We start from the raw sequence: 13314 nt of genomic DNA, 5'->3' as shown, positions 1-13314 counted from the left end.
CCCACCAAGCTGCGCCCGAAGCGAGAGCTGCCTGACGCAATCCGCTCCTTCTGTTTCCCTCGAAAGCTCCGAGGCGAGTTGCATCATCTGGTTTTGAGACAGTGGAAAAAGAGTAACAACCAATCGGCGGGCGCGCTTTGCTCATATGTGACAGACCGCCTTGGCCAATCCGGTCTTCGTAAGCTGCTCTCCAGGCAGGACTATTTTGCTTCTGAAAGCGCTGATTGGACAAGAGACGGCGGGAACCGAGATACCGTGACAACTGGGCGGGGTCTTACCGGCAAGCTGGTATTTAAACGCTGGAGACCTCGGGAGCGATGCAGTTTTGGGTCCTGCTTTGTGTCGGAGCGGTCGCCTCGCCGTCTCTTGTACCAAACCCCAGGCAAGCCGAGCTTTATCTTTCGGTTCAAGCCCGTTCCCGGAGATCAGAGCCCACCAGCGCACCTCCTCCCTCCTGCGGAGTCATGAAGGGGGATCCGCATCCTCGGCACCTTTCCAGCGGAACGGAGCATCCGTCCAGGCTTCAGAAGGACGAGGAGGAAGAGGAGGAGCCCCCCGGTACAGAGGAAGGGTCGCCCAAGTCTCCCCTCTGGGTCTTCGGTTACGGGTCGCTGGTTTGGAGACCCGATTTCGAATTCACCTCCCGCAAAGTGGGCTACATCCGGGGCTACAGCCGCCGCTTCTGGCAAGGAGACACCTTCCACCGGGGTAACGAGAAAACGGTAAGGGGTCTGCTTTCCAGGTGGGACGAAGTGGGTGGAGCTGAGGACAGAGGCTGATCCGGAGGGGATTTTATATGTATGTGTGTCTTTTAAGACAGGGATCTCCAAGCTTGGCGACTTTAAGCCTGGTGGACTTCAACTCCCAGAATTCCCCAGCCAGAGCTGGCTGGGGAATTCTGGGAGTTGAAGTCCACCAGGCTTAAAGTCGCCAAGCTTGGAGATCCCTGTTTTAAGAGATGAGATGCTTCTCCTGGGATGAGTGATCCCTTCCATACAGTGGAAAGGGATGGTGGGATGGGCTGTGGGGCCGGGAAAAATAACAGAGAAACCAAGAATTTGTTGTGTTCCTGGTAAGTATAGCACATAAAATTATCTATTACAATGTCCTACCTGTCAATGAATACTTCAGCTGCAACCATAACAACACAAGAGTACACAATAGATACAAACTCAAGGTTAACCGCACCAAACTTGATTGCAGGAAATACGACTTCAGCAACAGAGTGGTCAATGTCTGGAATACTCTACCTGACATTCTGTGGTTTCTTCCCCAAACCCCAAAAACTTTAACCTTAGACTGTCTACTGTTGACCTCACCCCTTTCCTAAGTGGTCTGTAGGGGGCGTGCATAAGCGCACCAACGTGCCTACCGTCCCTGTCCTATTCTTGTTTGTATACATTTCATGTGTTTATTACCATGTTTATACTTATACCTGTTATCTTATAATTGCTTGACAAAATAAAATTAAAAAATAAATAAATTGTAGGTTCAACTGATGTGGCTCCAAAGATGTGGAGTCTATTGATTACCCTTGGCTTGACACTGTTGTGCAGAATTTGGAGAGCCTCCCACATTAGTTTTTAATGCCCAGGGAGTAGGGAACTTCTGGACTGTGCACACCAGTGCTGCTTCCTTGAGATGGTAGAAGTGGTGCTTCTGATGTCGGTCTGCAAAAGAGTACAGTATTACATATTAAAACTGCCTCTTTCTCTCCCTCCCCTTAGCCTGGAAGAGTGGCCACCCTTCAGGAAGATTATAATGTGAGTATTTTGTGCCTGCATTCTTAAGCAGTTGGCATATATATCAATAGCCTAAGCCTAATCGAAGTTCCTTTTTAGAGGGAGGGGAGAAGGCTTAAAAAACCAAGTAATTACAGGGAATCCTCAATTTATGACCACAATTGAGCCAAACATTTATGTTACTAAGTGAGAAATGTGTTATATCAGTTTTGCCGCCATTTTATGACCTTTTTTAACGCATTTGTTAAATGACTCACTGCAATTGATAAATTAGTAATATGGCGCTTAAGTGAATCTGGTTTCCCCATTGAGTTTATTTCTCAGAAGGTTGCAAAGACCCCTGGAGACTGCAACCCTCATAAATGTGAGTCGGTTGTCAAGAATCCAAGTGTAAATCATGTGACTATGGGGATGCTACAATGGTTGTGTGAAAAATGGTTATAAGTCACTTTTTTCAGTGTTGTAACTTTGAACGGTCACTAAGCAAACTGTTGTAAGCCGAGCACTACCTTTATTTTGAACTACCCACCTTGTTTAGCTGTAGCGGAAAGACGGAGAGTGAATTGTATCTTTGCAACTAGAGGTTCTGTAATTCTGTTACTTGACCTGCAGCAATTGCAATTCAATTATAATTATCCAATTATCATTTGGATGAGTGGTTATTTGGTCAGTAGAGCAGTGCTTATCTAGGAGACTAGCCAATATTTGTGAATATAATTGAAATGACAAAAGAAAACTCAGATCTTGACAATTTTGGAGATGCTAAGGTAGCAACTGCTGAAAAGAATTTGGCACATGGCTATGATGTGGATCACGTTGGCCCTTTTGCAAAAGTGAACAGTATCAATCGCTGTGTGTGTAGACAACTCATTTGGAAGGAACGAGTAGCTATTTCAGAACTCTTTTTCATCACAAGCCTGACTTTTAACCTAACTGACCTGATACTGTTTAGAAATGTGATGAAACGTGGCAGAAAACATTTTTTTTTTAGTTTTGCATTTGCTTATTTGTATAGGTTATGGAGATAAGTAATCATTTAATGATGCAGACATTTGTAAATAACTTGTAATTTGATTTCTGATTGCAGGGGTGCACGTGGGGTGTTGGCTATGAACTTCATGGGCTTCAAATTGCTGCTGTCCTTAAGTATTTGAACATACGGGAAGCCGTGCTTGGAGGCTATGACACCAAGCTGGTGAAGTTTTACCCCCAGGAAGAAGAGGCAGATGAACCTGTTCTAGCTCTTGTTTATATTGCAACCCCCCAGAATCCTTCTTATTTGGGGCCAGCATCTGAAGAGGATATTGCTGCTCAAATCATTGTCTCTAGTGGGCGGGCCGGCCACAACATTGAGTACCTTCTGCGGCTGGCAGACTTCATGCACTACCGTTGCCCTCAAGTAGAGGATGAACACCTGTTCTCGATTGAAGAAGCTCTGATCTCTATCCTGCCCTGTCTATATCCTGCTGAGGAGCCCTTGGTACAATAATGAATTTGACAGTATTCACCAAAATGAATTGGATGAACACTTTTTAACCAAGGACGGCATGCATGAATACATGAGCAACTGAATTCAGGTTTAAAAACCTGTAGATGTAGACCTTGGGAGAGAAAAGTAGTGGAGCAACGGTAATATAACTACAGTTTAAGTAGCACTGGATTCCAGCCACATTTCTAGTCTTGAGTAGAAATTGGAGAGAGACCCATTGCTATTCTACCACCTGCTGGCGATTCAAAGCTGGTTGAAAAATATTTCCTAGTCTCATTTGTACACTCCAGAGATTTAAGTCCTACTAAATTTAACAGGGCTTACTTTAGAGTTTAGGCAAGTGGGGCTGCTGCTATTTGCACTTTTAGCCCAATTAACGGTGTTCTTTGAATTGTTGAAGGGAAATGAAGATAAAATAGGTTTTTCTTTGCATGTTTCATCCAAAGCGAGGCCATGACTACAATACTATGAGCTTTGCTCTACCTCACAAGTTGATGCTGCCCATGTAAAGGTTTTCAAAAGTTCCTCCAGCCTTAGTCATAGTATCTTCGTGTTTGCTCATACGCTGGGCTTTTAGTGGAAAATGAACTTGATTTTAGACTTTGTTGGGGCCAAACCTCCTTATTGTACTATTTTTTTATAACTTGGAAATGTATTTATTGTAATGAAGATGTATATTTCATGGAGAGAAGTGTCCAAATGTCCTGCAGAGCGGGGCAGATTGCTAGCTTGAAAGTTGGCAGGGGAAATTGGGTCTTCTGGTTTTAGATATTTCTTTTTCTCTTAGAGGGGAGCTTCAGATCAGGGCAGCTGCTTACAAGGTTACTTGTTCGAGACAGCTTTTGATAAATAGAACTGTTGTGCTACTTACACACAGTATAGATGCTTTTACACTGCAGTAATCTTTTGTGTCAGCTTATGTATCTGTAGGGTGTATATCTCATGCTCAAGTTCATGTTATTATTCATTTCAAATAATGAAGTGGGCATGTAATATCTGGTTCCCTGAAAACCACAAGAAATTAAATTTTCTGAGAATATTAAATGTGTTCATGGAAAGAAAGATCTGTGCTGAATATTGTAGTCTGCAAGAGACAATTTTGTAAAGCCGATAAGAATGATTGCTTTCTGATGCAGCCTTTGGGAGAGACTTCATCTTGGAATTACTTTGTAAACAGCTCTTAGAACAAAATGGACAACTACTGTTAAAATGAATTGTGTATCTTTTATCTGTAAATAAATGAGTCTGAAATATTGTTTGAACAGAATTTTTCCCCTTTGGTTTTGCATTTTAACTATTAAAATTGTGGAATTTCATGTAAACATGTAGAAAACTGAAATTAGTTTAACAACAGGTGTTGCAATTACCTTCATAGTGAGTAACTGTCAATGTTTATGAAACTATTTCCAAAGCTTTGCCTCAGGAGTACCCAAGTCATAGCTTTAAAATCTGTTAGGTACAACTTCCTATAGTTTTTGTGAACAGGATGTAACTGAATCACACTAAATCAGGGATGTCAAACTCACGTCATCACAGCAGTGTCATGTGATGTATCGGGACTTCCCCCCCCCTTTGCTAAACCGATGGGGGTGGGGCCAGCACGTGATGCATCCTGAGCCGGGAGTTTGACACCCCTGCATTAAATGATTCTAGTTTTGAAAAGCAGCATGCTTTTTAAAAAAAACCTTGCTTCTAGCTGCGTCGTCACTAATGTGTCTATTAGGGCTGTGCAATGCTCTGAAGATTATTTGAAGGGTTCAAGCTTAAGTAGCTCCTTCTTGCAACTTTAAAACAGCTGTATGTTTCCCCAGAGTTGTGTAGCTCTTGTTGCAATAGCCTGCACTGCCGTAGCATACATACATCTTGCTTATGCCAACTTCAGGCTCTTCAGATGTTTTAGACTACATCCAAGCTTTCTAAATTGAAACCTGGAAGACTGATCAGAACTAGTGATGAAAACAGACTCCCTGCACATGCACTATCACCTTTGGATAAAGCAACCACATCGCTGCTCTACAACAGTAACACCTACTGCCATTCAATCTTGGAGCCGTAGCTAATCCTCAGGCTCTTGGCTGTGCTGCTGCTGCTGGTGGTTGATCACCTGCCCTTTCCAAATGTGCAAACAGTAGAGACAAAGCTGCCTCCTTCATGTGGCTGAAGTACCATTTGGGCTTCCAATTACTATGGCGTTCTTAATGCTATGGTAACGGGTGGCCATGCTGGCTAGGGATGATGGAAGTTGGGGTTGAACATTGGGGTGGAACTGAGGTTAGGTACACTTGCTCAACTTCAATTGAGGTCTTCCAGAAGAAAAGAGCAAACGGGTCACCCAGGGACATCTTACCCAAAAGAGCTGACACTGGCAGGAAGTGGCATGGAGCCCAAAATAGAACCATCAATAACTGTTTTTATTCTATTTTAAAAGAAACCTCCTCTCCTTTTAGAGCGTTAATAAAGAGTTCAGTTTCTTTGCAGTGTTTTTAGCATTTTGAATGTTGGAAGCAAGGACGGGAGCTTCTCTCTTTTTTTTCCTAAGCATTTTGCAGGTTGAGAGTTAGAACTTAGAGAAGCTTCAGAGGCCCATATCACAATAATGAGATCTGCCTCACTACCTCATTCTGGTCCCTAAGTGCCCTAAGGCAGACCTGCTTCAACCAGGCTGGCTTATATTAAAAGAAAGGAGGTCATTGGTGTGCAATTTCATACTTCCCCCTTAAAATATTTAAAAACTACCTCCCCACATTGCTTGTGTCAATTATAATTCAATGGAATTATCACAAGGTTGCGTTCTTTGAGCCTCTGCCCAAAGAAACTTACGTGACTTCCTAATTATTTTGTTTACTTTTCCATATGAACTATCGCAGATGTAACCATAGGTTATTTTTTTTTATTTAGGTATCACATTTAGAGACTGCCCGTCTCCCTCATAGCATAGTTGCATTCTCAACTGTCTGATGCAGGATTCCAACAAGTGCTTTCAGGAGCCAGTCATTTGAGGACAGAGGTCAAGTTCAAACACTTACTTTTATCCTGACAAGGATGCCAAGGAAGGTTTGCAGGAGGGTGATGAGGAATTTCCAAGAAACAAGGGTGGGAGGAGGGAAGTGCCTTGCTGTGCATCTTCCTGCTTATGTGAAAAGTGATACATCTGTTTTCCCAAACTCTAAATGGTGGGCCCACAAACAGCAACTGAAATCCCTGTAGAACAAACTGCCTATAAAATCATTACTGTAGTCATTTTACGGTCTACAGGCAGAAAATGAGTCCTTAAAAGTTTTCAAGAGTTAAAAGCACCCAATTCACAAGCTTCAGCACTGATATGAACAGCTAGTCAGCCTATTAAGGAATATTTACCATGAAGGTGCTGGACCAGAAAAAAGTTGCCAAATTGGGGAATAGGATCTCTCCCTTTCCCTCTCTCTCACACACAGAGTATATATGTGTATGTTGGGGTGTGTGTATAAACCATATACATGCAAACTAAACTTAAAGAGGACAGAGTAAAAAGTGCAGGAAAAAGGAGGAAGAAGAAAAACTAAGAATATCATCGGAAAAGAAATATATAAAGAAGTGACTTCCAACCTTATCTCGTCTATAATAAACAAATTTAATGACTTCACTCTCTCAGGTTACATTTTTCTGATTATCCCATATCCCATCTCCTTTTTGTAAACAAATTAATAAGACATCAGCTTCTCAGACCTGATATGAGCAGAAAGTGCATAGGGCTGTCAGAGGAAATAACATATTTTGTTTTAATTTTGATCACATAAACAAACGTTATATTTCTTTTTTACTTCTAACCATAAACCTTTTAACATTCATTCAGTATTGTCTGATCTTTGTTTTGTCTTGTAAATAACAAAACAGGAGCTATTTCCCACAAGAAGTTGTTTATTCTTTGTAATTAATTTCAAAAATCATACTTTAAAAGTTTCAATATTTCAAATTTACCTGGACCTTTAATCTGTTGATAACTTTATAAGCTCAAAATCTGCTTTAGCTTTTAGCTGGTTATTTCATGAAATAATTCTTAGGCTTATGATTAAAATGTTATTTCATCTAGGATTGATGACAGACTCACTTGGTATTTTCAGACTTATCAGACCAAATGTTTCTAATAGCATAGAAGTAGCTAATGAGCAATTTTAGAGTGATTAGAAAGTGAGGTTTGCAAACTTAGTATCTTTTAAATATCTCTATCATGGTTATAAGCAGGATGGCTAATTCTGCCATTTCCCAATGCTCAAACCCACAGAAACCACTGTCCTGCAGTCTCCTCATGAGAAGCAACCTTCTGGAGCACCCACGAGTGATCTTCCATGATCTCTTTATTCTGAGATTCTCCAAAGAACAGTTCTACTCAGCAGTTCCTTGCTTTTTCTTTGGTCATTGACTCTGCTTTCAGAGCCATCTTCAATTCAGATAACAGATAATCAGAGTTGGAAGGGACCTTGTATTCATCTAGTCCAACCCCCCGCCCAAGCGGGAAACCCTAAACCATTTCTGACAAATGGCAGTCCAATCTCTTCTTGAAGGCCTCAAGTGATGGCGCTCCCACAACTTCCGAGGGCAAGTTGTTCCATGGGTTGATCGTTCTCACTGTCAGAAAGTTTTTCCTTATTTCCAATTCATCATACCTCCCCTTGAATTTCCTTCCCAATAACTATTCCAAGAAAAAGAGAGGCAGGATTTGTATTACAGATTCATTGACAAGGACTAACACACTCCTGCTTACCCACATAACATCCTGCCTGCCCAATGGAGAAGAGGCCATTGCTAATGGTCTACTGGGTACAAGGACTCATGGGAAGCAAAAGTGGGCCTGTCTTCCCTCAGACAGTGTCTCTTCATCTATTAACATGATTGTATGTTGCCAAACCAAATGATCAGGAATATAACCTGGTCAGTGACTGATTAGATTAAGGGTTTGTCCTTGAGGCAGAAGGAAACCATCCCCCTCAAGATACGTTTTCTTGGTTTCTTCCCAGGATTTTTATTTCCTTACATCATAACCCAGCCAAACAAGGTAGCAAATTGAGGATGAGAGTCATAAATAAGAGTTGGACTCACAGAGGAAGTTAGCAGTTTAGCAGATCTCTAAGGAAAACCTGTCAACTACTTTATGTTTCATTTCTTCTTCTTCCTAAACATTCAAGACCAAAATAAGATTTATGTGCAGAGCAGACTCTGAGTTATCCCATATAGGGAACATACAGTCCTTGGAGTCCTTGACTTACAACGGTTCATTTAATGACCATTCAAAGTTACAATGGCACTGAAAAAAGTGACATGACTGTTTTTCATATTTATGACCATTACAGCATACCCATAGTCATGTGATCAAAATTCAGACATATGGCAATTGAGCCTACTTATGGCATTACAGTGCCCCGTCTTCATTTGGTCACCTTTTGGCACTTTTTTACAAGCAAAATCAATGAGGAAGCCAAGGTCACCTAACAACTATGTTACTAACTTAACAAGAAAGATAATAAAATCGGACAAAATTTGCTTAATGAATGTCTTGCTTAACAATAGAATTTTGGGCTCAATTGTGGTTGTAAATCAAGACCTAGCTGTACATGTTCAACCTCCCTGGATGAAGAATGATAGAAAATGTTCATGTTTTATTTTATTATATATTTTATAGACACTATAAGCACACCTAAAGTACATTACATCTTTCCCATTTTTCCCCATTTCATCTTTTCTTCCAGGCCAATCAGTTTTAGGATTCCCTACAATTATCAGACAAAAAGTACTTCATTACATATAATGTCACAAATGTTGTGTGTAAAAGCAAACCTTTTTTAATGCGACACTGGGAATTATTTGCATTCCCAGCCAAAACTCATTAAAAACAATTGTCTGAGATAAGAGCACGCCTTTCAGGGTTGTAAAAGGCTGCCAAGAAACAGACATTCCCTTAATTAGCAGATAAACTGACAGAAGTTCCAGCAAAGACAAACCAGAGTCCGCTGGGCTGCGATCAGGAATCAGAATCTAATGAACTTCTTTGCTTCCTGCAAAGAGCACATCCCTGAGGGCTGGTTTTTATCCCTTATGGGAGAGGCAATCACCTCCCAGCCTTACTCCCAAGTCGCTCCTGCTGCTTCAGCTGCTCTCTCCTAGCAGCCCTGCGCACATGCACACTGGGAACAGGCTCCCTGGGCTCCTCTGCTTTGCTGCTGACAGACTCCAATGGCTCTGAAGGCAGCACCCCGCTCTCAGATAGTCCTGGCCCCATCCCTGCATCAGATGCAGGACCGTCGTCCAAGTCGTCACCAGACTCCCTGACTGGTTCCCTTTCGTCCTCACTGTCCAATACCTCTGCTGTCCGCACTGGCTGCTGGCAAACCAGAACAGTGTGATAGTATGCAGAGACCAGCTCAAGAATATCTAAACCACTTTTTTGAACCAGCCATTTGTCTGTGGACTGTTCAAGTAAAATCTAATTTTTATCCTGTTTTAGAGTGCTTTTAGCCTATAAATGTTTGTGTCCGGTTATATACAGATTGTGGTGGTATATTCTTTAATAAGAGATTCACAGTTTTTATATTTTTTGCTCAGTATTATTAAGCATTTTATCAGGCTGGACTTTGGCTGTAATAGTAATATTTTATTTCAAGAACTCATCTACATATCCTGCTTATTCTGGTGTAAAAATGCCCCAGTATCCATTTGTTGAGAATATGAGTGCCCAATTTCATCTTCAACCCATCCCAGTCCACAGTGAAGGCACTTTCTGTCCATCGTTTCTTGCTCCAAAGTTTTTCAGCTTCTGCCAGCACAAATTGTCCCAAACAGTCAGTCTATAGTGAATTGTTGTGAAGTAACTAAGATGGGGACTCACCCTGCTCTTATTGGTTACTTAAAGCTAAGTGCCACCCCCACACACCCCCCACCCCGTCCATGGCCTCTAGTTTTCAAGGCCATTCACTTTTTGTTAAGGAAAGTTTCAGGCTCTTCCAGTGCCCCAAAAGCCATCTCCTTTTTTGACAACCCATTTACAGTAACAAACTTGGGAAGAGAAGGAAAACGGTTCCTTGGATACCAGGTCTTTTGGCATAAGAGGTTGGGGTAGGTTTTACATCTAATTGTCATCTGAAAATTATTATTTTTAACTAATAAAGCTGCTGCTGAACAGACACTTTCCATTCTTTGTTTGTGCCAGAACTAGTTCCAAGAAAAACTTGTTATGTCTTGGAACGGGAACATTAGAGTACATTTGGTTTTAGTGCTTTCCAAGGACAATTCATTCATATTACCTCAGAATTATCATTTTTTGCTACCACTCTTGAATGAATGTTCTTTTCCAATAACTATTACTAGTATTGCATCCTTCGCTATCTATAAAATATTGTTGGCAAAAGATACACTTCATGTGATATGCACGCGAAGAAGAGGTCTATCTCTAAAATATAAAAAAGGCTTGTATTTTTGAATGGATTTAATTTAAAACAGAAGCTCCCAAAACTTTTCTTTGAAAGAAATTGCTAGCAAAATGAAGTAGCTGCATTCTTTCATTCTAAACCAAATGAATTAAAACAATATAGATCCATTTACATGTTTTGAAGATGGACAAAAAAGGAAAACAGAAGATTCACTTGTGCATCTCTTATACCCAGGTGACTTGAGTACAAGGGTGGTGTTAAATTCATCTGTATGATTTCTGAGTTCAAGGATTTGGCAGTCTGCTCGCTGAACAGTGGGCAGCCCCTTTTTAAATCTGTCTGTCTGTCCTTTTCTGAATCCAATCATATGAGTTTATTTGTAGATGTGTGTATTTCATGTTTTGCAGTATGATCATTTTTGCAAGAAATAAAAATAAGGCAGTTTGATCTCTAGTATAGGTAATTCCTTGACTTACTACCACAATTGGGAGCAGAATTTCCAGTTGCCAATCATCCAAATTTCGATCACATGACTGTGTGGATGCTATGAGATGCTAAGCGCAAGGACTGGTTGTAACCATTTTTTTCAGTGCCATTGTAACTTTGAATGTGGCTAAACCAATCACTATAAGTCAAGGACTACCTGTATTGTTGCAAAACAGCTAGGGGTTTTACCAGATCACTCATAAAACAAAGTATGAAAAGTAGGATTAATCAATTACTACTGTGAATTAATTCTAACAAAATCAGAAGCAAACAGCCTGAAATCAAAATTTGAATTAGGTTTGAATGAGGGTTGTTTATAGTCATCTTTACTAATTGATTTTTCTTCTTTTCCTTCTCCTTCTAATATTAGTGTTTTTCAAGAGAAGACTTGTACCTGTCATGACCCAATTCCTTCTGAAGTGTCATTATCCAGTTGCCTCCAAGATCCTTTAATCAATACTCAAAATCCTGCGGAATCCCTCACAAACTGTATAAGTAACATTCCAAAAAACAGGGAGATCAGTGATCAATCCTGGTATAACATGACAGCACCAATATTTGTTCCAAGCATCAGAGTAGGAAGGAATGCCACACACACTTACAGTGCCAAATTTCCCAATGATAGGATATTGCTATAAACAAAAATGGGAATAAATATTTACCACAATTAAGCAGCAAACCCAAGACTGTGGTGAAGGAGATATATCTAGGATAACAGGAAATGCTCTAGAACCACAATCTGATTAAGCAATTAAAAGAATAAATAGCCTGGGGAAATAAGGAGCCGAATCCTGGCAATGCTCTAGAACTTGAGTTACGTCAGGCCAGAATTTTACAAAATTTAAATGTTTTTACAGTCTCAGCAGGAGAAAAAGAAATGCAGATATGAAGACAAGTGGTTCCAAGTCTGTTTAAGTCCTATTAAATATTTCACAACACTATCATTAATAGGGAAATGGGTAATTAAGAAATATGAACAAATAAATAAATAATTCCAGAATTTATTTGGAATCCTATTTGAAAATACCACTTTTCAATTACTGACAGATTGCAATAGTTAATCAGTATATGTATATAAAAATATAAAATAAAAAATTTATAAAAATATAAAAGTATATAAAAAGTATATGTTCACATTTTCCATATACTTTTGAAAATTATGAGGGAGAGTTGTCCACTCCAGTGAAGCAATAAGGGGAGGGACACTGAAGGTGTGGAGGCTGCTAGCAGCAGGTGCGGAGTCTGTTGTAGCAATGTTGATTAGCTGATCAGTGTTTGGTGGCCAGCAGTGCAGAAACTAATCAAGGAGAGAAGCAACATGGAACTAAGGAGAAATTACCCAACAGAATAATTAACCAGTGGAACAACTTGCCTCCAGAAGTTGTAAATGCTCCAACGCTGGAAGTTTTAAAAAAGAGATTGGACAACCATTTGTCTGAAATGGTGTAGGGTTTCTTGGCCTAGGGGGTTGGATTAGAAGACCTCCAATGTCCCTTCCAACTCTTCTATTCTATTCTATTCTATTCTGTTCTATTCTATTCTATTCTATTCTGTTCTGTTCCGTTCCGTTCCATTCCTATTCTATTCTATTCTATTCTATTCTATTCTATTCTATTCTATTCTATTCTATTCTATTCTATTCTATTCTATTCTATTCCATTCCATTCCATTCTATTCTATTCTATTCTGTTCTGTTCTGTTCCGTTCCATTCCTATTCTACTCCATTCTATTCCCTGAAGCCTTTTATCACAATTAATAATTGTAACAATTATTAACAATTAAAATAAGGAGAACAATACACAGATACTTCCTAGTCCAACAACTGAAGAGGTGAGCTAAAGCCAATGTCTTCATGAGCCTATAGAGATCCCAGATATTTTAAACTTTGGTAGCACTCCAGGGAGCGCTACACATATGTTCCAAAGGACCCACTGAGTATCATTTAAAACGTTTCTCATAAATTGAAGGGACATAGTCTGAATATTCTCCTTTTTCATCTGTAATTCTCTTAATTTGTACTTTATAAAAAGTTTTGACATTCACAATGTCTAAGAAACCTCTTATAGAAGATGAGACAGTGTAAAAAAAATGGTCTGTGACTAAACGTAAGATTATGTCAACAGGCAATGCCAACCCAATGCAAACAGTTAAAGAAATTGAAATAGTTGAAAGTTAAAAGACAAACTTTGTTTTTCT

At 40.0% G+C, this 13314-nt stretch overlaps 1 protein-coding gene across 1 annotated transcript; it reads left to right on the top strand.

Annotated features, from left to right (window-relative positions):
• Positions 1–302: 302 nt before the first annotated feature.
• Positions 303–4498, top strand: CHAC1 (ChaC glutathione specific gamma-glutamylcyclotransferase 1). Its single transcript, XM_087921791.1, has 3 exons — positions 303–722; positions 1728–1763; positions 2830–4498. Exons 1-3 carry the CDS (start codon positions 318–320, stop codon positions 3229–3231), a joined length of 843 nt encoding a protein of 280 aa, XP_087777917.1. The 5' UTR covers positions 303–317; the 3' UTR covers positions 3232–4498.
• Positions 4499–13314: the final 8816 nt, after the last annotated feature.

Source organism: Pseudonaja textilis, chromosome 1, assembly GCF_049901715.1.
Source record: "Pseudonaja textilis isolate UNSWEBS1 chromosome 1, rPseTex1.2, whole genome shotgun sequence".
NCBI lineage: Eukaryota > Metazoa > Chordata > Lepidosauria > Squamata > Elapidae > Pseudonaja > Pseudonaja textilis.
This window is presented reverse-complemented; position numbering and strand designations above follow the sequence as displayed.